The sequence below is a fragment of the Scyliorhinus torazame genome, chromosome 4, assembly GCF_047496885.1.
Source record: "Scyliorhinus torazame isolate Kashiwa2021f chromosome 4, sScyTor2.1, whole genome shotgun sequence".
Taxonomy (NCBI): Eukaryota; Metazoa; Chordata; class Chondrichthyes; order Carcharhiniformes; family Scyliorhinidae; genus Scyliorhinus; species Scyliorhinus torazame.
Window position 1 is genome coordinate 209143671 of NC_092710.1, and position 26273 is coordinate 209169943.

At 46.3% G+C, this 26273-nt stretch overlaps 1 protein-coding gene across 2 annotated transcripts in view; it reads left to right on the forward strand.

Moving 5' to 3' along the window:
• Nucleotides 1-1374: 1374 nt before the first annotated feature.
• Nucleotides 1375-26273, forward strand: part of arhgap18 (Rho GTPase activating protein 18) — a 117964-nt gene continuing 93065 nt past the window's right edge. For both annotated transcript variants that reach the window (XM_072499216.1, XM_072499218.1), the window contains exon 1: nt 1375-1581. In XM_072499216.1, coding sequence (XP_072355317.1) covers nt 1475-1581 — 107 coding nt within the window. In that variant the 5' untranslated portion in view covers nt 1375-1474. The remainder of the gene's footprint in view (nt 1582-26273) is intronic.

Genomic DNA, 26273 nt, shown 5'->3' on the forward strand with positions numbered 1-26273 from the left:
CCTCCTCATTGCTAATTTGGCAAATTGGGAGTCTGGCCCCCATGATGGGTGGTTCAGTTGGGGTCGTTCTTGGCGCTATCAGCATTGGGAAGCACTTGGCTAAACATGCCCAACATGGGACTCTGTATTATTTCTGTTAAATCACGCCCTCAATGTGTGATGTCATTCTTTTAAATTGCGGCGGGTGTGTGATGTTCTGTTAAATCGTGCCCTCATTGTCTTAATTCAGGGTAAGTGTATGAGAATAAATAACCTTATTTATTTTAAACTCGCAAACATTCGTTGCTGAATTATTTAATTAGAATACACGCTCTAAGTGTAAGTAAAGACACATCTCTTCCGATACAAAATGTACAGATTATCAGAAGAGTCCAGATACATTCTGTCTGTGATAGTGGCCATTTGACCATCATGTCCATGCTCTGTAAGAACAATTTACCTAGTCACACTTCGCTGTTCTTACCCCAAAGTCCTGCAACCTCGTTTTCTCCAGGTGCTTATCCAATTCCCTTTTAAAATCCATGATTGAACTTGCTTCCACCACCTTTCAAACAGTGCATTCCACATTGTAACCACTTGTGCAGTCTTTGGTTCTTTTGCACATCACTTTCAACTCTGTGTCCACTGGTACTCTGACCATTTTGCCAGCAGGAACTGCAATCTGACCTCGGAACACTTGATTCTGACAAGAGTGTCCAAAGTGTTCAATTCCAAAGTACTAAATTTCATCACATCTAGAGTAACATTCACGAAAAGACAATTCACAAAGACATATCATTAATCCAGGGGTTTTGTTTTCAGTAATTGGGAGATTTCAACTGTGCATGTCAATGCATCCCAGTCATATTATTCAAATAGAGGTTCCTCTAAGGCAGTTCACGAGTAGGTGATTTGGACATTCTGAATTCTCCCTCAGTGTACCCGAACAGGCGGCTGGAGTGTGGCAACTAGGGGGTTTTCACAGTAACTTCATTGCAGTGTTAATGTTAGCTTACTTGTGACAATAATAAAAGATTAGATTAATGAAAACACAGCATATTTTTTAACAAAACAAGCACACAAAATATGAAACACATCAAAAAGCATAATAATCTTAATGTTTATTGCTGAAAGCTTATTTTTAAATGTGTATTTTTGGATGAGATTACTTTTTGATATTAGTTTCCTTCACAATTATAAATGTTTTTATTTATAAATGAAGAGGAAGAAAATGTATGCCGGTGTTGGAAAGTATCAGGAGATTCAGTAATGACAGAATTAGCCGCATGCTCGAAGTTCAGTGTCCTTGTTCCATGTTTGGAACAACAAAGGCTTTTTTCAGATACCAGCCCTACCCTTGTTCAGAACTGCAGGGGTGGAGTTTCAATATGGAAATAATCCACGTTGCCAGGCAAGGAAGGAGTTTTATTACTCTCCTTTACTTTAGGTCGTGTCCAGTTGATCAATAACTAGCAGAAATTATGCCTCACACACTATGGATCCACTGCCTACTTCTCAGAGTGTAGTTTTGACGGGATATCATTTAAACGATGAGTCCACTGATGGTGTTGCGAACAGCTCCAAGGAACTCCCTTCGCCGGGGTAGGAATTTTATTCTTCAGCAATAAGGATTACATTATCTGTTAGTGCCTTCTAAAAAATCTCAGCACTTTGAAACATGCCTGCGCGTCAGTCATATTTCAAATATGTCAGGACGGTGCAAAGGTTTCGGCTGCTGTGGTTAATTACTGTTGATCAATGATGCAAAGCTTTTTTAATACGTTTTCTAGCATTTCAGCATTTGCCCATAAACTGTGGAATTGCATGTTGATACAAACCTGAATACTGTTCAGATCGTAGTCCATGTGACGCGTAGTGAGCTTCTGTCAAACAGGTCCGTGCTTGTCTTACTGGGCTAGATTGCTGAATTACACTCTAAAGTCTTTGAAGTGAACTACAACTGTGCCAGCTCAAAATTAGTTGGAGTTTCCTTTTGCAGAAAAGATTGCTTAGAAATGAGGAATTTTGTTCACAAAGCAGAAACTCATTATGACTATTTTTCTAAAAAGGCAATTGCAGACAAATTATACATTGTATTCGAATCAGAAATTATATCACATTATACATTACATATTTCTGTACTTTACGAGGTATGGGTGTTCAAGTGTGTTTACCGTTGCTACAGTCACGTGATTACAGATCCCATCTACTTCAAATCTCAGCAGGCTTTATTTTGAGATGCCTCAGCTGATCATGTCAGTCTTTATTTGTTGCCAGTTGTGTGGCTCTTCCAAATGAGTTCACAGCACGCCGGTTGTTATTGCATTTCTTACCTGTAGTGTTCTACTGAATTCTTAAAAACCTCCAGTAAAATCTTCATAATAATTTGTATTGCAAGAAACAAATGCTTGAATTATTGGTTCTGTCCCCTGGACAATCCTTATTGTAAAATACCCTGGCCAAAACATTCACCTTACAGGAGCAAAAGTGCTCCCATCTCCACAGCATTACTGAAGACTGTTACCTGTCATATTTCGATGAGGCTTGAGGGCTAATCTTGCTCATGGATTGCAGGCTGATGCCAGTCAATTGCTCTGCCCTTCGGTTGCTTGATAATCCAAAATCAAATTATATTTTTTTCATATACTTAGTTGAAATCCAGGTCCTTTAATTCTTAATTGAAAGAGTCAGACAAATTCATAATGGTGATCATAATGAGTGGATAAAGGAAAGGAAATAACTGGCTTGCAGACAAAAGGTGACGCCATAGACGGCACAGTGGAGCAGCTGGAGGACTGCATTCCCTTGGCAAGGCCCTTTAACCAGCTCTGGATAGAGCAATACAAGTAGCAAGACTAGTCAAAAACATTAGTGACATTGGTGTTAGTGTTTTGCAACAGGTCCTTCCCAACCTCCAGCAGATAATTAGTGCATCCAGCAGGTATACATGCACTGCGGGGGTACAATAGCAATCACTTTGGATTCACCTTTCTGAGGCTGGTGTATAGAATTGAGTTATTTGCTGCCAGTTAATCTACCATTCAAAGTGCTTCATTAGCTGTGGAGCACCACATTGGATACCACATTATGAAAAGAGATATAGATGCATTCTTTATAACAAAAAAGCATGATACTGCAGATGTTGGAAATCCACAATAAAGAAGAAAAGGGGCTGGTTTAGCACAGTGGGCTAATCAGCTGGCTTGTAATGCAGAACAAGACCAGCAGCGCGGGTTCAATTCCTGTACCAGCCTCCCCGAACAGGCACCAGAATGTGGCGACTAGGGGCTTTTCACAGTAACTTCATTGAAGCCTACTTGTGACAATAAGCGATTATTATTATTAAAATGGTGGAACTATGCAACATGTCTGGCAGCACCTTCAGCACAGTGGAACATTTCAGGTTGATGATCTTTCTTTCTAAGTAGGCTGCGATTTGGTCCAGGTGACCCATGAAGGCCAAATCAGGACAAAGTGCTGATGAAACCTCTTAATTGCTACAGACACCAATGAATGAGTCAAACACATATATATAACAAATGCTGCTTTATTTAGCGATATCAATAATAATGCAATGAGCACCATCCCAAGGTTAAACATTGAGGATTATATAAATGGAAATTCGATATCAATTGAACTATTTTAGACATTATGGTAATTTAGGTGCATCACAAGGGGGCCTCTCTTGTTTTGCTGCCATAACTTTGGCTGAATCCCATTTATGTGCATGAACAGGATTTATGGCAAACCTCTGCCAAAGTTTTGTTAGTGAAACAGGAGAGCCATAAGGAAATTCTCCTCCAATATTTCAGTATCAATTGGGTTTTGTTTAACAAAGAGCATGGCTTCATTGTTGAAGTTTAACAATATAAAATTTAGAACAATATTAAATTTACAGCAATATTAAATACATCATTGGTAAGTTTGCAATATTTGTTCCTTTTGTAATAATAATTATCTTTATTATTGTCACAAGTCAGCTTACGTTAACACTGCAATGAAGTTACAGTGAAAATCCCCTAGTCACCACACTCCGGCACCTGTTCAGGTACACTAAGGTAGAATGCCCAATTCACCTAACAGCACGCCTTTTGGGTCTTGTGGGAGGAAACCCACGCAGACACGGGGAGAACGTAAAGACTCTGCACAGACAATGACCCAATCCAGGGATCAAACCCGGGTCCCTGGCGCTGTAAAGTAACAGTGCGAACCACTGTGCTACCATGCCATGTATCCTGTTCTCTTTTGCAGTAGTTGGCTGATGGTTGGTGGGCAGTTTTGTGTGGCAGGAGCGAGCTGGTAGAGAACCTTTGTTTTCCGGATGTTTAGTCTGAGGCCCGTCCTCTCATATGCCTCAGTGAATGCGTCAACGATGGTTTGTAGCTTGGCCTCAGAATGTGCACACACACAGGCATCGTCTGCGTACTGCAGCTCAATGACAGAGGTTGGGGTGGTCTTGGTTCTGGCCTAGAAGCGTCGGAGGTTGAACAGGTTCCCGCTTGTAGCTCCACACCGGCTGCGGGTTTCAGGGTGACGGAGTGGAGTGTTGTTGCAAGGAAGATGGAGAAGAGCTTTGTTGCGATGACGCAGCCCTGTTTTACCTCAGTTTGGGTCAGTGGTGGTTCCATTGGTGAGGATCTCGGCCTGCATGTCATCGTGGAGCAGGCAGAGAATAGTGATGAATTTCTGCGGGCAGCCGAGTTTGAGGAGGATGCTCCACAGTTCCTCACTGTTGACAGAGTCGCAGGCCTTTGCACGATGGAAGAAGGCCATGTACAGAGGTTGATGCTGCTCCCTGCACTTTTCCTGAAGATCATGTCCATTAAGCCTCTTGATGGGTGGAGATGCACGGAGACTCAGGGAGGAGCTCTTCAGCCACTGGGAGGAGGAATTGAGGAGTATTCATGCGATGACCTTTCCCGTGGTGGAGAGCAGAGAAATCCCTCTGTAATTTCCATAATTTCCATCAAGATCCTTGGACATTGTGGATCATTTCCCATACTTCAGGAGCCTCCTCTCGAAGCGAACAGACATTGTCGATGAAATCCAACATCGACCCCAATGCTCCAGTGCAGGCTTCAGACAAATTAGGAACAGAGTGTTCGAAGGCCGAGACCTCAAACCCAGCACCAAGCTCATGGTTTACAGAGCAACCGTGGTCCCCGCCCTCCTGTATGCATCAGAAATGCACAGCAGACGCCACAAATCCCTGAAGAGATATCACCAATGCTGCTTCTGCAAAATCCTGAAAATCCACTGGCAGGTTAGGCGTACCGATGTGAGCGTCCTCTCCCAGGCCAATATCCACAGTATCGAGGAACTGGTCACGCTCGGCAGCTGCGATAGGAGGGCTGCGTTGTCCACATGCCCGACACGACTCCCAAAGCAAGTGCTTTACTCCGAGCTTCATAATGGCAAGCAATTACCAGGAGAGCAGAGGAAACACTACGAGGACACTCTGAAAGCCTCCCTAAATAAATGCAACATCCCCACTGACATGTGGGAATCACGTGCCTTAGAAAGCACAAGCTGGAGAAAAAGCATCCGCGACGGTGCCATTCACCTCGGGCGGCATAGGGTGGAGCATGCAGAGGCTAATCATAAACAGCGGAAAGAGAGCACAGCATCCAGAGCATCCCACCCACCTCAGCAAACACCACCTGACAAACCTGTGGCAGAGTCTGCGGATCCAGGATTAGACTGTTCAGCCACCGCAGAACCCACCTCCCCAGAGTGGAAGCACGTCACCCTCGAGGCTGAGGGACTGCCCAAGTAGAAGAGAAATTGGCTGATGCAGCATTTGACATTTCATTTGCCCTGGGTTTCATCACTGCCGTGAGTCATCATCCATGACCATTGACGTACTATAATTGTCTGTACTTTCCCTCGTCCTTAAAGAAAAGCTATTCAATTAATTGTTTGATACAATTTAAGATTTTCTATTTTGCTACATACTTACACATTTGTATGTTACTTACCCTATAGTCGTTGCCATGGAGTGAATGATGCTTAAAAATTCTGATTGTAATAGGATTTCCACTGCTAACTTCTCAGGATTTGTACAGCTGCTGGGGGAATCCTTTCTTGCCAATTATCAGAGGTCAGGCAACAAAAACACAATAAAGTAACACTTATTTAATTAACCATAGAATCACAGCAGAACTTTAACATTGTACATAGAAATAATTTGTAGAGAAGCTTAATTCATGAAATAAATAACGGTTTCAAAGGAAGCTCCGCTATTATATTGGATATATGGCACAGAAACAGCCTGTTGGAACAACCAAACCAGAACAGTTTATCACAGTAACTCAGCATTAACCACTTGGTTATTATAAGTTGTAAAAACAGAAAATGTTGGATAAACTCAGCAGGTCTGGCAGCATCTTTGGAGAGAGAAACAGAGGGCCCGATCTAGCCCCAAAAAAGCAGAGTCCGTTCTGGGCAGGTTCTGGGATTAGAGGGGTCGTCCCCGGCACTTTTGGCGGCGAGAATGTTCTGTGAACCTTCTCTGAACTGCTTCTAATGTAATTATATCCATTCTTATGGAGGCCAAAACTGTACACAGTATTCCAGATGAGATCTAACTAAGACTCTGAACACTTTCCTACTTTTGTACTTGATTCCCCTTGCAATAAACACCAACATTTCATATACCTTCCTAATTACTTACTGTACCCGCAGAGTAACTTTATGTGATTCATGTACCAGGACACTCAGACCTTTCTGTACCTCAATAGTTCTGCAATTTCTCCCCATTCAAATAATACATTGGGTGAAAATCACTGAGGGAGATAGAAAATTGGTGACCAAAAGACAGAGCAAGAATAGGAAGGGAGTGCAGGTGTCCCCTGCGGTCATCTCCCTGCAAAACAGATATACCGCTTTGGATTTTGGGGAAGGCAGCAGCAGCCAGGTTCATGGCACTGTGGCTGGCTCTGCTGCGCAGGAGGGCAGAAAGAAGAATGCCAAGGCTATAGTAATATAGGAGACTCAATTGTAAGGGGAATAGATAGGCGGTTCTGTGGACGCAATTGAGACTCCAGGATAGTATGCTGCCTCCCTGGTGCAAGGATCAAGGATGCCTCTGAGTGGCTGCAGGACATTCTGACGGGGGGGGGGGGGGGGGGGGGTTGAACAGCCAGCTGTTGTGGTGCATATAGGCACCAACAATATGGGTAAAACACGGGATGAGGTCCTACAAGCTAAATTCAGGGAGTTAGGAGTTAAACTAAAAAGTAGGACCTCAAAGGTAGTAATCTCAGGATTGCTACCAGTGCCATGGGCTAGTCAGAGTAGGAATGTCAGGGTAGATAGGATGAATGCGTGGCTCGAGAGATGGTGCAAGAGGGAGGGATTCAAATTCCTGGGGCATTGGAACCGGTTCTGGGGAAGGTGGGACCAGTACAAACTGGACGGTCTGTACCTGGACAGGACTGGAACCGATGTCCTAGGGGAGGTGTTTGCTAGTGCTGTTGGGTCGGGTTTAAACTAATGTGGCAGGGGGATGGGAACAATGCAAGAAGTCGGAGGGGAGTAAAACGGGGACAGAAACAAAAGACAGTAAGGAGGAAAGTAGCAGAGAAGCCATAGTCAAAAATCAAAAAGGGCCACAGTACAGGGTATAGTGACTGAGGAGAGCTCAGTGAATAGGCCCAGTATTACTAAAAGGAATAAAATAGGAAGTGGAAACATAAATGGAAAGCGACGCAGCAAGTTGTTACATGAGGATATGGGTGCAACGATAAGGAAAATTAGGAGAAAAGTTCAAAGGAAAAATAACTTAGGAGAGGTTACTGATTGAGGTGTTAAGATTCAAAACAGGTATAAAAGCCAACATAAAGGCACTTTATCTGAATGCTTCGGTAGTAGGGAAGATGCTGGAATCTATCATCAAGGAAGAAATAGCGAGGTATCTGGATGGAAATTATCCCATTGGACAGACGCAGCATGGGTTCATAAAGGGCAGGTTGTGCCTAACTAATTTAGTGGAATTTTTTGAGGACATTACCAGTGCGGTAGACAACGGGGAGCCAATGGATGTGGTATATCTGGATTTCCAGAAAGTTTTTGACAAGGTGCCACATAAAAGGTTGCTGCGTAAGATAAAGATGTATGGCATTAAGGGTAAAGTAGTAGCATGGGTAGAGGATTGGTTAATTAATAGAAAGCAAAAAGTGGGGATTAATGGGTGTTTCTCTGGTTGGCAATCAGTAGCTAGTGGTGTCCCTCAGGGATCAATGGTGGGCCCACAATTGTCCATAATTTACATAGATGATTTGGAGTTGGGGACCAAGTGCAATGTGTCCAAGTTTGCAAACGACACTAAGATGAGTGGTAAAGCAAAAAGTGCAGAAGATACTGGAAGTCTGCAGAGGGATTTGGATAGTTTAAGTGAATGGGCTAGAGTCTGGCAGATGGAATACAATGTTGACAAATATGAGGGTATCCATTTTGGTAGGAATAACAGCAAAAGGGATTATTATTTAAATGATAATAATTGAAGAATAAAGGAATAAAGGGTTATGGTGTTCGGGCCGGAAAGTGGAGCTGAGTCCACAAAAGATCAGCCGTGATCTCATTGAATGGCAGAGCAGGCTCGAGGGGCCAGATGGCCTACTCCTGCTCTTAGTTCTTATGTTTTTATGTTCTTTATCAGAGTTACAAAGCCAATGTGCAGAGTGGACAAGCACTTAACCATCTCCTTACTTATTCCAAAAAGCAATGCAAATTCAAATTGAATCCAATTCATGGTCCCCACAAAAGAGACATACTACATCCAAGCTGACAAGAAAAGGCATTACACCTGACCTCGGCTTGATCCTATTACACTTGATCTTAGCCAAAAGACCGACAGCTTTTCTATTCTTTAATTCAAATAATATGCAGCCTTTCTATTCTTCCTGTCAAAAGTGGCAAGTTCACAGTTTTCCACACCATATTCCATCTGCCAAATTTTTATCTACTCATTTAATCTATCTAAATCCCTTTGTAAGACTTGTTATGGTGTCTTGACAACTTATTTTTGTACCTATCTTTGTGTCATCAAGGAATTTATCAACCATACATTCGGTCCCTTCATCCAAGTCATTGATACGTAGATTTAGGAAGTCCAGGTCTTTCCTGCTGAGATAATTGAAGGGTTTCTGTAGGAGTCACAATTCCTCATTGATACTCTATACCTGCTGTGAAAGAAAATCGCATCATGCTGGTCAAATGATAAATTCTTTGAATTTGTTTTCTTTCACTTTTTGACTCTAAAATGAAAATTTATACCATAGATTGCTTCATTCAGCCAACAAGATAACACCTTAACGCACAATTTTTATGGAACCTTTACTGCTGTATATACAGAAATAGTGGCACCCACTGAATGTTTAAACTGCACCAGCTGTTTTCTTTAATCTGCACAACACAAGAAAATCACTGGAAATCGGTGTTCCCATAGCAACCACACTGCAAATTCAATGTACAGGTGGAAGGCGGCTCACCACCACCTTCTCAAGGGCAACTAAGGATGGGCATTAAATGTTGATCTTGCCTGTGACTATCAAATTCCATGAACAAATAATTTAAAAAAGGCAAACGGGAAGCCACTGAAGGTTATCCTAATGCAAAAGCTTGGCTTAACATCACTACTTGCCATTGCCTGGTCAGGTCTGTTGTTGAATAAATATGAATCAATAGTGCATTGCTTATAAAATGCAAGATTAAGTGCTATAATCAGGACAAGCAGGGCTAGAGGGCAGGGGATAACTGGATTAAGGAAGTGGTATGGGGAGGAAAGGAGTGCATATGCGATGGCTGGGAATGTGGAAGTGTGACGAGAAAGACGACCAGGGAACTGGAGGGAGGAAGGGTGGGATGATGCAAAACAGAGAGATAGAATGAGGAAAAGATGTAGAGGGGCGGAGAGGAGGGGAAGGAAGAAAGAAATGGGGTGGAGATGAGGAAAGAGATGGGAGTGGCTGCTGAAGAGGAGGTGAATTAAGAGGGGGAGAGTTGGGGGAATGCGGAGATAATGATGAGGGAGGGGAGAAGGTGAGGGACAGGGGAGATTGGATGGAGAAAGGGTGGAGAGGGAATGAGATAAGGGAGAGCTGGGAGGATAAGACTAGAGGAGGACACAGGAAGAGGAAGTGAGACAGAAGTGAGGAAAGAGGGAGGAATAGGGACAATATGGTGGGGAGTGGAGACGGAGGGGATAGAGTGTGAGTTTGAACTAACTTTAGACTATAGTTACACCCTCCATTCTTTTCAGGGCTTGTGATAGAGACCGGTGGGACGTTTGGGTGTGGGAGGGGGGAGGGGGTGTACAGGGGATTTTCCGGTTGATCTCACCAGCAGGATCTTCCGGTTCTACTGACAGCAATCCAACACCGTGGGTTTCCCGGTGACAGGGGTGGATTCAATGGGAAATCCCATTGACAGCGGTGGAGCCAGAAGATCCCACCACTGGCAGGCTACTTTCCACCAATGAGAAACATGTCACAGTAGCGGGCATGAAAATCCCCCCCCCCCCACCAGCTCTGCTAATATCCGGGCAAATGGGATGTAGGTTAACATTTGAGTTAGAGACTCTTCGGCCACGATTCTCTGGCCCTGTTGCGCTCTCACTCGAGCAAAAAGAGATCGGTAAATAGCGGAAGAGGCTGAAAATGAGAACTGCGCCATGTGCCAATTTATGAAGCAACCGGCCCACTCCCGTTGGCAAAATCTAGATCTCGCCTTAGCCGGGCAAGAAACCAATTATCACCACTTAAGCGCCATTTCCATACCATTAATGGAAGCCACACCATGTCCAATGGCCTCCCGTTATTCAGCAGCCTCCCTAACAAGTGGTCATGCTGCGCCGATTAATACTCCTTTTGAAAAACGTGATCCTGACGGAAGGGCTTCTGTGGGGAGCTGAGGAGGTGAGTAACCATTTTGCTCACAGGCAAAGAGCCCAGGGGAGCTGGGCTTCCCACCTCAGTAGGGGGTTGGGGACCCTCGGCTGGTTGGGGCGGGGCACTTTCCGGAGGGGTGGGCCGCTATGGGAAGGGGGTGAGGGGGGCAAGTGCTGGGTGGCAACAACTCGCGGCACCACCATGCCAACCACTGGATCGTGTATATCTGTTCCGGCAGCAACCCTAGCCCATCTGCCCACGGACCATCCATAACCCCACCAATTGCCAAGGCCCTGGCTGTGCAGCTGAAGGCTATTGCAAATAGGGAATTGGCAATTGTGGTTAAATGAGCCTTCATTTGCGGCGAGAAGCGCATGGGACCTTGTTAAGTGGACCAATTAACGTTGAATAGCGTTGCCGGCCTCGCTGGGCTGATCCAGAAAGCTTGTGGCACTTACCGCTCGCTACCACACTTAGAAATCTTTCCGGAGAATCACGCCCTTCATTAAGCACAATGTTTGTGGAGATCTTTATGGACATGACTTCAACGGCATTTTCTGCTTACATTTCATTTCTGCTGGATACGCAGTCTTTTCCCTCTTTTTCTCAGTTGTTCATTCTTCATTATTTTTAGCCAAGCCAACACTTTTTATTGTGAATGATCACCCCCTCCCTCCTACTTGCACATTTTTTTGTCCTTTCCATGACTCCATTATCTCACTGATCTATGATATCACCTGTTTTGACTTTGTGTGTTTGCAGGTCGCTTGAAATCTTATTTCCCTCTCCAGTCCCTTCTGTTTTCCAGAATTACTACAATGCCTGTTTATTTCTTACCCTTCAATCAGATGAAGGTCGTATGTCCTAAAGATACATTGTTGTTTTCTTCCCTCCAGATGGTTGTGATCTGCTCTGTATTTTCAGTACATTCATTTTATTTTTGTTTAACAATGACATCAGGTTATTCATGCTGTCTTCTAACTCAGATAACTCTTACACTGTTATATTTTCTTGTGTGTCCTTCAGTGAACGAATAGTAACATTTTAGATTATGACGTGGTTTAATGTTTAAGAATTAAATATACATAGCACAACTTATCTTCAAATCACATTTGCTGTATATGCCTGATACCACACCGTAGGTTCTACCTTCAAATTTTCAATAGTATTATCAATGGCTTAATGTCAACTGGAAAATAAGAAAGAACTTAAACTTATCATGTTGTCAGGACACCCTAAAGCTCCTCACATCGAATAAATGATTTTGAACAGAATATCACTGTTATACAACAAATGTAGGGTGTGACCTACTGGCCTCGTCGAGCCAGGTGGAAAACGAGTGGTCCAGTTAGGTAGTGGGAGAGGACAAAATCAGGAAATTTGTGGCAATTGGTTTCCGATCTAACCAGCCTGCTCCCGTTGGCGAGATCAGGCTCCTGCCATGGCGGGGCGAGAAACCATGAATCACCAATTAAGACCAATCTCCATCCCATAACGGGAAGGACCCCTTATCGAATGGCCTGCCGTGATCTAACCGGCTTCCCAGCGAGCAGTTACAGGGGCACCTATTTAGAAACGTGAAACTAGCAAACTGGCTGCTGTGTGGGGTCATCAGAGGTGAGAAGCCATCTTGGAAATTGGGCAGTCAGCCCAGGGGCTGGGGCCACAGCCCTAGTTCTCAAGGGGGCGAGGGTGATAGAGCCCTCAGGGACGGGGGGTCGACCGCCATCGCTGGGGAGGGGGAAGCACCCCATGGCTGGTGGGGCGAAGGGGCGCAACACTTACAGGTCTGCCATGCAGTCCCCCGGATCATGCATATCCATAAAGGCGGCAACTCCAGCTGCTACCTGTCTGCCTCAGCAAACACCCTCGTTAAAGAGCTCCGTCTGTGGTAATATTCTGATAGCCACTTTAAGCCCCGCTGACTTTGGCGGCCACTGGCCCCATAGCCAAAGGCTTTTGTTTTTGGCAATTCTAGTAATGCAAGCACTCCACAAGTGGATTCCCATGGGTAGGCATGCCATGAAACAGGCGAGTGTTATTGCCTAGCATCCCAATCACGCTATGAGATCTGGTTAGATCGGAAACCAATTGCCACACTTTTGACTAAACACTGGAGGCATCAACACCACAAAGACAGCGGCTAGGCTAGCATCCGAACACCCAGGAGCTGGCCCTCAGCACTGGGGACATCTCCGCAACCAGAGGGGGGGGAATGGGTCTGTGGTCCAGGGAAGGAACCAGTGCCTGGCCCAGGCATCATTTCCAGTGGGTGTCTGGCATACTGGGTCTGGGATCCGGTGCCCAGGGGGCCACCGCTGTGGCCGTGTGTGTGTGTGCAGGACATGGTGAATGGCACCCTGAAGGATGGCAGGGGATATGAGGGTGGGGAAGGCTTGGGGGACCAAGGGTACCGGGGTGGAAACCATAGCTGATTGTCCGTCTCTCACACTCACCAATCCCAGATGTTACAGTGTGGATGATATTTTGGAACCGCGGAAGCTGTCCTTGTGGTGGCTTTGGCAGGCCTGGTGGCCGGATGCCGGAGAAGGCGGCGGTAGCAGTGTCGACAGAGACTCGAGGCAGTGGCCCATGAGCAGTGCCCCGCCACATCTCCTGAGGACATGGCCGCCCATTAGGCCAGTTAGGGACCCAGAGGGGGAGGCTAGCGATGGCTCAAGGTGTACAGACGTCGTAGGTCCTTCGAACAGGTGACAGAAAGCGTGTGCCGCAGGAGTCTTGGCCTCAACAAGGAGATGGTGCAGCACCTGTGCCATGTCCTTGCGGACATGTAGGAGGAGGATACCCACTCACAATGGCCATTAAGACCACTGCAGTCCTGAACTTCTACGCCTCAGGATCATTCCAGGACTCGAACGGTGAGGCCCAAGTGGCCACCGAGGCTGTCATCGAGCAGTGCCCCCCCCCCCTTCCGGAGGGTCACCCGCTGGAAGTGGATGGGGAGGAACCAGAGGGGCTGAAGGATGAGCCCGAGGAGGACCTGTGGGACCAGCCGGAGGCAGGAGGACAGGCAACGGCGGCGAGGGTCCGGCATGCCCGGAGGACAAGGGAGGCCCTCATCCTCGCTTGCTTATCACAGGGCATTGGCTTCCTCCATCATCTCTCCGCTTCCACCCCTTCCCATCCACCATTTCCCCTACCCGTTGCCCCCTCATGCCTCACACTACCCCCTCCGTCCCCGTCTATACCCCACCCACCCACCCACCCATTAGTTGCCTTTTCCTGCCCCAATCGCCCTGTTCCACCCTCCCAGTGTTGGCACAGTCAGTAGGTCAATATACAAGGCAGGAGGGTGATGATAACTCGCTGTGAGCTGAGCTCTGGTGCTCCTCAATATGTGCCATAACCGGACTACTGTCTGTCTGCTGAATGCGTGCCCACACCCATGCTGCACCTGATATGTCTTGGGGGGGGGGGGGGGCGGGGCAGGCCTGGTATCTGGGAGCCTGGTGGGGGCTGGTGCCAACAGAGGGCGAAGGGCTAATGGGGGAAGGGGTGCATGCTGGCCCATAGTGCGGAATAATATGACAGAGGCTTCACATGTTTTGGGTGTTTATTAACGGTGTACAGTCGTGACCCCAGCCGTCCCTAGCCCCAATGATGCTGCCCTCCCCCCCCCCCAGTACCCTCTCTGTAATCGTCTATCTGCTTAACCCCCCGTGCTCTACCGCTACGTCTAGGTGTGTCCCCCAGGATGCACATCACATGAAGGGTGGGCAGCCTGCTGCTAACTGTGCCCCATGGTCTTTGATAAGCCCAGGAGGGCTTGGGGCTGGAGTGCCTCATCCGACTTGGCGGTGGAACATGGCTCACCATGCCATCCTGTTCTTCATGCTGACCCCGGGACACGCCATTGTTGAGGGTGGGGGTTGCCAGGCAATGGATTGTTGGGGGGACTCCAGGTGGCTGATGCCAACTCACCCTTGCAGCTCGTGGGGGCCATTGAACTTCTTGCGGCACTGGGTGGCGGTCTTCCTGGTGACATTCCCCAAGCTGACACCTGCTGCCACTACCTCCCAGGTAGCACAGGCTGACCGGTCTCTGATACCCTGAGCCCCTCGGGGGAAGGGCAATTATGATGCCATTAGACGTGACTTGGGGGGGATAGGTTGGAGAAGTAGGCTGCAAGTGTTGGGCACACTGGATAAGTGGAGCTTGTTCAAGGATCAGCTACTGCGTGTTCTTGATAAGTACGTACCGGTCAGGCAGGGAGGAAGGCGTAGAGCGAGGGAACCGTGGTTTACCAAAGAAGTGGAATATCTTGTTACGAGGAAGAAGGAGGCCTATGTGAAGATGAGGTGTGAAGTTTCAGTTGGGGCAATGGATAGTTACAAGGTAGCGAGGAAGGATCTAAAGAGAGAGCTAAGACGAGCAAGGAGGGGACATGAGAAGTATTTGGCAGGTAGGATCAAGGAAAACCCAAAAGCTTTCTATAGGTATGTCAGGAATAAGCGAATGACTAGGGTAAGAGTAGGACCAGTCAAGGACAGGGATGGGAAATTGTGTGTGGAGTATGAAGAGATAGGCGAGATACTAAATGAATATTTTTCGTCAGTATTCACTCAGGAAAAAGATAATGTTGTGGAGGAGAATGCTGAGACCCAGGCTATTAGAATAGATGGCATTGAGGTACGTAGGGAAGAGGTGTTGGCAATTCTGGACAGGCTGAAAATAGTTAAGTCCCCGGGGCCTGATGGGATTTATCCTAGGATTCTATGGGAGACCAGGGAAGAGATTGCTGGACTTTTGGCTTTGATTTTTATGTCATCATTGGCTACACGAATAGTGCCAGAGGACTGGAGGAGAGCAAATGTGGTCCCTTTGTTCAAAAAGGGAAGCAGAGACAACCCCGGCAACTATAGACCGGTGAGCCTCACGTCTATAGTGGGTAAAGTCTTGGAGGGGATTATAAGAGACAAGATTTATAATCATCTAGATAGGAATAATATGATCAGGGATAGTCAGCATGGCTTTGTGAAGGGTAGGTCATGCCTCACAAACCTTATTGAGTTCTTTAAGAAGGTGACTGAACAGGTAGACGAGGGTAGAGCAGTTGATGTGGTGTATATGGATTTCAGCAAAGCATTTGATAAGGTTCCCCACGGTAGGCTATTGCAGAAAATACGGAGGCTGGGGATTGAGGGTGATTTAGAGATGTGGATCAGAAATTGGCTAGCTGAAAGAAGACAGAGGGTGGTGGTTGATGGGAAATGTTCATAATGGAGTTCAGTTACAAGTGGCGTACCACAAGGATCTGTTCTGGGGCCGTTGCTGTTTGTCATTTTTATCAATGACCTAGAGGAAGGCGCAGAAGGGTGGGTGAGTAAACTTGCAGACGACACTAAAATCGGTGGTGTTGTCGACAGTGTGGAAGGATGTAGCAGGTTACAGAGGGACATAGATAAGCTGCAGAGCTGGGCTGAGAGGTGGCAAATGGAGTTTAATGTAGAGAAGTGTGAGGTGATTCACTCTGGAAGGAATAACAGGAATGTGGAATATTTGGCTAATGGTAAAGTTCTTGGAAGTGTGGATGAGCAGAGGGATGTAGGTGTCCATGTACATAGATCCCTGAAAGTTGCTGTGGTGTTGGGTGCTCTGGTGCACAGATGAGCCAACACAGTTGTATGTGGTACAACTCTATTTTATTTTAACTCTTATAATACAGTTCGTTCTGGATACTCTGCACGTGCTGTCTCCCTGAGTGTGTTTGGTAACAGATCTGTCCTGGTCCTCCTCTGCAGCTAATACTGACCACCGGGGGTCGTGTCTGTACTTTTATATCTTTCTGTCATTGGTTGTGGTGTTGTGTGTTCTGATTTGTCTGTTGGTGTGTCTATCATGATGTGTGTGTTTGAATATCATGACATCCCCCCTTTTTACAAAGATATGTGCCTACGTGCTTATAAATATAATTGTGTCGTGAGTGCATCTAAGAGTGTGTGTGTGTGTTGTGTACAGCGTGTGTATATGACGTAACTATTTACATGGGGCGATGTCGGGTGCGTCACACTAACAAGGTTGTACCATAACAAAACTTGGATGCGAGAGAAAAAAAAAACTTGAACATTGGTCTGGTCAGAGGATATCTGGAACAATAAACAACAACAGGTTATAATACAGAAGTGTTTGACTTTTTGAACGTATGAACAGCGTTATAAGTCCAGTCTAATGGGTGACCGCCTCAAGAATGGGCTGGTCCTCAAGCCGGTTCAGCTGTGGAGATTTGGGGTCACACTGGTTCACCTTGGACTGTTGGAGGTGATGCTGTTGCCGAAGTCTCTACTTTACCATTTGTTGTAGTTCGTGCAGTGCTTGGTTTTTTCATTCGTGCAAATATAACATTCAACATCTTTGTTAGTGGTGCCTTGGCTGTGGTTTGGTTCTGGTGGCGATGGAAGGGGCATGATCCGTGGCATCTCCACGAAGTCATCCTTGGGAACCAGTGGAGGATCCGGCGTGTGCGTACGGTTCAGTTGCGAGCGTGGAAGGCGGCGCAAAGCTCGCTGATTGCGCCTACGCACCAATCCATCCGCCCTGCATGCCAGGAACAAGGTGGAGTCTTTTTCTTTTTATGTTTGTGGTGGACGGCATCTTGTAGCCGATGGGTCGTTGCCATCGAAGTAGCACCATCACTAATATCATGCAAGGCGATGACTGTGCCAGATGTGGAAGTTGGCCGAGACCGTGTACGCTGGTTCCGGCCACCTGCTGTGCCGGAAGGGCGACTCCGCAGAGAAACGTCGAAGCATGTCACCTTGGAGAGAGAATTGTTGCTCGCATCAACGTCTGGCGATGGCGCGAATCAGAGTCGGCGCTTGGCTGCTCCCCATCTGGAGTCCGGTCTGCCTTCCGTCGATGCCCCCCGTCCGGAGTCCCAACAGGTTCACTGGAGGCAGCCGAGATTTCCTGAAGCTGCACTTCTGGAGTCGGAACATGCAGGAATGCACCAACCAGTGGAGAGGGTCGAGCCATCGAGGGTGGAAGCGGTGCGCCGCCACCGCAGTCGTCAGTGGTCCCACCGTGATCGTCGAGTGCCTCGGTACGCACTAGGCGAGGTCTGTCACCTTGCACCTTTTGCATGGGAAGTGGGATGCTGTCGTCACTCGTCTCACATCCCGTGGATAGATCCTCATTAGCAGCTTGCTGTTCACTAGGGTTGGGTAAATTGTCAGAGTTTTCATCTGGTGGTGCACACCATGTCGGTGGACTGTCATTGTCTTGCTGTTGTCCTTCATTTGGGCTTTTCTTCTTTGGAATTTTAAATCTTCCCCCAGACATTGCAGAACCTTGTTTATTACCCCCAAATTCTCCCATATGTATGGTCTCGAATATAGGATCCAATGTTTCTATCGACATTGTACTATTTTCCAAAGAACATTCCGTTTCACTTTTCTTCTCAGGTACCTCATATGTATCTTTGTCTAATGTACATGCCTTCATGGTCTCTGGGTCTGATTTTGCTGGGACTGGCATGGTCACAGTCTCTCTTTTACTGTTCTCAATTGCCCACATTATACTCCCCATACATAACTGCTTAATCACTGGGGTTAGTGTGGTACAATGGATAATCGGGTCGACCTTATCTGCATCTTCACCATTAGTGGCAAGCACACTTGGTTCACTTGAAACTGCTGTGGGTTTTAAATTTGTTATCTGGCTACTCGATGTCGGTGTCCTCAGGATTCTTGCTCCAATGTTCTGCTCAATAATCAGTGGAGTGTGTATAGGTTCAATGCAATTAATGTTCCCCTCAAGGTTTGAAGAGTCATTACTGACTAACTGCTGGTCTCCGAAGTTGGGATTTTGCGGCGTTGTGTTGAAGGGAGACATTTGTCCCTGCTGTAGATATGATTCAGGTTGTGTTATTTCCATTACCTGAGGATCAATGTCTTGTCCATTTTTTCGATCCGTACTAAAACACTGGCAATTCTCAGTCTGCTCCTTGCAAGTTAGACATACAAGCAATTTCTTTAGCAAATCCTCAGCATCCTTCTGTGGCCGTGCAGCATTATTAATCTCTGTTCGGCTATAATGATCCTGAAGGTCAGCGCATAAACCTTTTTTCTTCGGGCTTGGACGAGGCGATTCCTTTGGCTTGTCTTCAGTTGGGCTTGAACAGTCTTCAGCGCTGTGCCCTTCATTATAGCATGAGAGACCGTCATGGTCATGCTGCTGTGTAGTGGAGCATGGTAGGCTGTTATAGCCTTCTTACTGTTCACGTGAGCATGGCAAACTTGCATCGTCTGCCGCTGGTTGGTCAGGAGAGGTTGCTAGACCCTCATGGTCTTGTTCCTGCAAGGACTGCACATTGGAGTCTTGCGTTGCTTCTATCGTGGAGGCTGTCCACGAGCTCTCTGTGGAGGCTTGTGACACTGGAGTCACTTCTTGTTCGTGCAAGGACTGCGCTCTGGAGTCTTGCGTTGCTTCTATCGTGGAGGCTGTCCACGAGCTCTCTGTGGCGGCTTGTGACACTGGAGTCACTTCTTGTTCGTGCAAGGACTGCGCTCTGGAGTCTTGCGTTGCTTCTATCGTGGAGGCTGTCCACGAGCTCTCTGTGGAGGCTTGTGACACTGGAGTCACTTCTTGTCCGTGCAAGGACTGCGCTCTGGAGTCTTGCATTTCTGCAATTGTGGAGTCTGTCCACGAGCTTGCTGTGGAAGCTTGTGACACTGGAGTCACTTCTGGTTCATGCGAGGACTGCACTCTGGAGTCTTGCATGTCTTCTTTCATAGAGTCGGGAACGTTGAGCGGGACGTGGACCACGCTCTGTGTGGCAGCAGGGCACTCTCCGTGTGCTTGCACCGCTCCCTGTCTGTTAATGTCAGGCTGCAGCATCATCCAGTACTGATAAGTTGGAACATCATATCTGCTGGATTGAAGATCCTCAAATCCGAAAAATGAATCCGCATCTGCGTCGGATTCAATGTGGGGGCCGCCAATGTGCAACACGAAAGGTTCGTCCGAGTCATAGTCGTATAGGACCACGGAGCTATCATTGGGCTCGCGAGGTCCGGAAACACTGTAAAGATCGTCATCGAAGTATTCAAGGTCGGAATCATCGGCTTGTGCGTAGGTAACTGCTTGTCGGAGGGTTCTTCGGAGGTCAAATTCATCTCCTGGGTCAATTTGCGGCAATGTGCTGTCATTCCAGGTGAGGGAAGGTTGTTTTACAGCTTTAACAGATTTTTGTTTTTTTGATTTGGGACGTTTCCCTTTTAAATTGGATTTGGGACATTTCCCCTTTAAATTGGTGCAGTCTGGGGCCTCTGACATCCTGACGCTCGGTATGTAGCACGTAGGAAGCGACTGCGCATGCTCAGATCGCTGTTCCTTTACCGATGGCCGTTTTCTTGACTGCTCATGCGCAGCATCTCGCGCATGCGCAAACGAAACTTCCGGTTCTGCGCACTGCTCGAGCAACTGTGCTAGCGTGATACCTTTAGCAAGATGGCCGCCAACCTCGACCCAGCCCTCTCTCAGGCCCGGGATTTCGGCCTCTGGGAATTCGGGCTCCGGGATCCCAGCCACGAGGTGAGTACTGCAGCTTTTCTTACCTTTACTTGCCGATTGGATTGCGTTTTCTTCACAGTACTTGGAGAATTTGTCCAGGACTGCCTGGTAATCGTACCTTTGCTGCCTCCTGAAGAACCTGAACCTTGTGAATATTTCTCTTGCCCTTGCACCGGCGATGGTGAGGAGAAATTCAATTTTTTCGCTATCATCCAGGTCTTGGAGTTCAGCTGCCACCAGGAACAATTCGAACCATTGCCGGAATCGCCGCCAGTTTTCGCGGAGGTTGCCGTAGCACTGGAGCGGCTGCGGAACCGGGAGCTCTATCATTTTGCCTGGGCACTGCTGGTTGTCTCTGTACACTGAGGTATGCCGGCAGGTATCGATCCACTCCTGTACCATGTGGTGTTGGGTGCTCTGGTGCACAGATGAGCCAACACAGTTGTATGTGGTACAACTCTATTTTATTTTAACTCTTATAATACAGTTCGTTCTGGATACTCTGCACGTGCTGTCTCCCTGAGTGTGTTTGGTAACAGATCTGTCCTGGTCCTCCTCTGCAGCTAATACTGACCACCGGGGGTCGTGTCTGTGCTTTTATATCTTTCTGTCATTGGTTGTGGTGTTGTGTGTTCTGATTTGTCTGTTGGTGTGTCTATCATGATGTGTGTGTTTGAATATCATGACAGTTGCCACCCAGGTTGATAGGGTTGTGAAGAAGGCCTATGGAGTGTTGGCCTTTATTGGTAGAGGGATTGAGTTCCGGAGTCAGGAGGTCATGTTGCAGCTGTACAAAACTCTGGTACGGTCGCATTTGGAGTATTGCGTACAGTTCTGGTCACCGCATTATAGGAAGGACGTGGAGGCTTTGGAGTGGGTGCAGAGGAGATTTACCAGGATGTTGCCTGGTATGGAGGGAAAATCTTATGAGGAAAGGCTGATGGACTTGAGGTTGTTTTCGTTCGAGCGAAGAAGGTTAAGAGGAGACTTAATAGAGGCATACAAAATGATCAGGGGGTTAGATAGGGTGGACAGTGAGAGCCTTCTCCCGCGGATGGAAATGGCTGACACGAGGGGACATAGCTTTAAACTGAGGGGTAATAGATATAGGACAGAGGTCAGAGGTAGGTTCTTTACACAAAGAGTGGTGAGGCCGTGGAATGCCCTACCTGCAACAGTAGTGAACTCGCCAACATTGAGGGCATTTAAAAGTTTATTGGATAAACATATGGATGATAATGGCATAGTGTAGGTTAGATGGCTTTTGTTTCGGTGCAACATCGTGGGCCGAAGGGCCTGTACTGCGCTGTATCGTTCTATGTTCTATGTTCTATCCCATCTGGACTTGACCGCATCCAAGAGCCTGGTCAGGTCGGCATCCCTGAATCGCAGAGCTAGTCTGCATGGTGGCATGGCTGTGTGTTTTCCAGGGTTTGCTCCGCGAAATTGGTTTAAATGCTGCTCCCCCTCGTTAGCGGGGAGCGTCCAGGCACGGTCCCGATGAATTGACTGGTGGGACAGTCATTTGCGGCGTGAAGCCCATTGGGCATCATTAAGTAGCCTAATTAACGCTAGATACCGCTGACGGCTCCGCTACGTCGGCTGTTGGGAAACTCATGGCATTTCCCGCTCATGACCACACTTATGACGAATTTGGTTTGATTTTGCCCGTCGCAACCAATTTAGCTCATAAGTAAATCAGCTGATGGATCAATTAATCTGATTTTGCTCGAGAGTAATTTGGCCACAGAATCACAGACTTGTTATAATGAAGAAGGAGACCATTTGGACTGCCATGTCTGTGCTGGCTCTCTGAAGGTGAAATTACCTCCAGTGCCATTCCTTAACCTTCTCCTTGTAGCCCTGCACATTCTTCCCTTTCAACTAATATTCATATTCCCTTTTTAATGCCATGCTTGAACCTGCCTCCACCACACTGCCAGACAGTACATTCCAGATTCAGACCACTTGCTGCATGAAAATGTATTTTCTCATGTCTCCATTGCCTATTACCTTAAATCTGTTCTTGTTCTTGATTCTTCCACAAATGGGAATAGTTTTACCCACCTACTTCCAGAAAATGGCCTCTTAACCTTCTCTTCCCCAAGGAAAACAAACCCAACTTCTCCAATCCATATCCGTAATTCAAGTTCCTCATCCTTGGAGTAATTCTCGTGAATCTTTTCTGCACTCTCTCAATAATACTTTCACATCTTTCCTCAAGTGTGTCACTCAGAATTGAATGGAATACTCCAGTTGAGGTTGAACCAGTGCTCTACAAGTTTAACATTACTTCCTTTCTTTATGCTCTATATCCCTATTAATCAATTCGACACTGTAAATACTGTATGCTTCAGTAATCACTCTCTCAATCTGTCCTGTCACCTTCAATGACTTATGCACAAATACACATAGCATTCCCTTTTGAATTGTAACATTTATTTTATATTCCATCTTTGTGGCCTTCCCACCAAAATGAACCACTTCATCCTTCTCTGCATTGAATTTCATCTGCCACTTTTCTGCCCATTCCACCAACCTATCAATGTCCTGGAAGTTTTACATTATTCTCTTCACAGTTCACAGTGCTTTCAAATTTTGTATAATCTGTACACCTATGTCTGGGTCAGTAATTGCTAGTCTAGATAATTTTCTGTTCCTTTTCCAACACTACTATGGGAAAATTTATGCCCACTCAAGCAGGCAGGGTGGACTGTTTTCCATTTAATCAAAAAAACAATTGGTCCAACAATGCAGCACTCCCTCATTGTTGCACTGAACCAGCACCTAAGCTGCATGCCTTATAAATAGGGCTTGAACCGACAACTGTCTGATTCAGAGCCATGAGTAATATCAATGGAGTTAAACTAATACATAATATTATCTTAAACTTAAATTAAGTGTTAACAATTAACAGTTAACACCAACTTGTCTGGGATTATCTGAGCAATAACTACTTAAGATTAGTGGGGCTAAAGACAACAACTAAGTCCATTTAGAGGAGGCAAGTTATCTTAATATCAGTAGCGCTTTTCAATACTCCAGACCACTGGAGCCATAAATGATGGGGGAACTAGGTCAAAATCGCTGACAGCTGTAAAATAACAGTGAATCATTCCAATGGAGAAAGACTTAACCTCACTGACATGATGAGAACTAACAGTGAAGATCATTTTTAAACAACATTGTGGATTTATGCAAGGAGCAGCACGGTAGCATAGTGATTAGCACAGTTGCTTCACAGCTCCAGGGTCCCACGTTCGATTTGCGGCTTGGGTCACTTTCTGTGTGGAGTCTGGACGTTCTCCCCGTGTGTGCGAGGGTTTCCTTTGGGTGCTCCAGTTTCCTCCCACAGTCCAAAGATGTGCAGGTTAGGTGGACTGGCTATGCTAAATTGCCTTTAGTGTCCAAAAAGGTTAATTGGGGTTACTGGGTTAAGGGGGATGGGACGGAGGAGGTATGTGCTTGAGTGGGGTGCTCTTTCCAAGGGCCGGTGCAGACTCGATGGGCCAAATGGCCTCCTTCTGCACTGTAAATTCTATGATTCTATGAATGCATTTGAAATGATGTAGGGATTTAAGACTGAGACATTTCTATCGTAAAGGTAAGTGCAAAGATGTGCAGATTAGGCCAAGCTAAATTGCTCCTTAGTCTCCAAAAGCTAGGTGGGGGTACAGGGTTACGGGGACCTGGTAGGGTTCTCATTCAGAGGGTCAGTGCAGACTCAATGGGCCAAATGGCCACTCCTTCTGCACTGTAGGGTTCTACAATTCTAAGTTGAATAATTCCATATAAATTCTTTAATTTTTATATCTTTATTCTATTATTTACCTCTTTCTAATAATATATCCTCAACTTAGGGGAGTAACTAAAGTCTTTGGTTTTAAAGGGGAAACCTGCAGTAATTGTATTGTTCTCTCTCTTTATATCAGTAACTTTTGATGGCTGTATATTGGCTGTTCATCGTAGAATCATAGAATGTACAGTGCAGAAGGAGGCCCATCGAGTCTGCACCAGCCCTTGGAAAGAGCACCCTACTTAAGCCCATGCCTCCTCCTTAAGCCCATGCCTCCTCCTTATCCCCATAACCCAGTAACCCCACCTAACCTTTTTGGACACTAAGGGGCAATTTAGCATGGCTAATCCACCTAACCTACACATCTTTGGGCTGTGGGGGGAAACCGGAGCACTCACAGAAAACCCACGGAGACACGGGGAGAAAGTGCAAACTCCACAGTCACCTGAGTCCGGAATTGAACCCAGGACCCTGGAGCTGTGAGGCAACAGTGCAAACCACTGTGCCACCATGACATATTCTAGTTTTTCATTTCTATCCGTTTGATTGCTATGCCCCCTATCTGCTTGGATGTGATTATGAATGCACAAGAGCCAACATATGTTTCCCCAGCTGTGCTCAACTAAATTGCATGATATTGTGTAACATTATTATTTCACCATTCACCCCAGGGTAACTAGATTCCATGGTAACCATGAAATGTTGTATTATCGCATAAGAAAGCTGGTAAATTTCTCCAGCATAATTGACCATGGGGTGTAGACATCACTGGCAAGGCCAGTATATATTGCCCAACCCTTCTTGTCCTTGAGAAGATGTTGGGACTTGCCACCTTGAACTGATAGAGTCTGTGTGGTGAAGGTACACAAACAGTGTCGTTTGGTAGGGAGTTGCAGCATTTTGACTCAATGGCAGTGAAGGAACAGTTATATATTTCCAAGTCAGGATGTTGTGTGACACGGGGAGGACTTTATTGGTGGTGGTGTTCTAATGCATCTACTGCCCTTGTCCTTCTAGGTATTAGAGGTTGCGAGTTTGGAAGGTGCTGAAAGAGGCTTGGTGAGTTGCTGCATTGCATCTTTTATATGGTACACATTGCTGACACTGTGTACCGGTGGTGGAGGGGTGAATGGGAATGAACTGATCCAAACAAGTCAGGAGTATTCCATCACACATCTAACTTGTGCATTGTAGGTAGTGGGGAGGAGTGGTCACCTGAGGGCAGATTTGAAAGTTGAAGAGAAAGGGCAAGGCAGTAATGCAGGGCAGCATTATGGGTGATGATAACCAGAGTGTGACAGGAAAGGACAGAATGTACAAACTTGAATACACCAGCAAACAGGGTCAGCGTAGGGAAACAATTTTTAAAATCACAATCAATGGCTCTTAATCTGAGTGTATTCAGCATTTGGAACAAGATGGATAAATTAATAGCACAAATAGAAGTAAATTAGTTTGATATGATAACTACTGCAGAGCCTTGGTTGCAAGGTGACCACAGCTGGGACCTGAATATTCAAATGAATTTGACATTCTGTAAGGACAGGAAGAAAGGAAAAGGAGGTGGGGTAACTGTTGATAAAGGATGAGATTAGTATGATAGTGAGGAATTATCTAGAATTCTTTTGGATAGAGATAAGGGGCTGGATTTTCTGCCATTGGGTTGCTCCGTTTTGCCGGCAGCTCGGGGGTTTCCCGACAGCGTGGGGCTGCTCCACAATAGGAAACCCCATTGACCAGCTGGCGGAATGACGCATCCCGCCGGCGTGCTGAACCAGAAATCTGGCGCGGTAGGGCGGAAAATCCAGCCCAAGAAGTGGCAAAGGAAAGAGATCAGTGGTAGAGTCATTTTCAGGCCCTCTGACAATTAAAACCAAGAAGTAATAGTGGCTTGTAAGAAAGAGATGGCAGTTATTTAGGTGACTTTAATCTTCATATAGATTGGACATATTGGCAAAGGTACCCTTTCATGAGTTCTTGAGTGAGTTTCTTAGAACAATAACTTGTGGAAGCAACCAGGAAACATGCTATTTTAGACCTGGTAATGTGTAATGAATTAATGACCTCTGAGTAAAGGA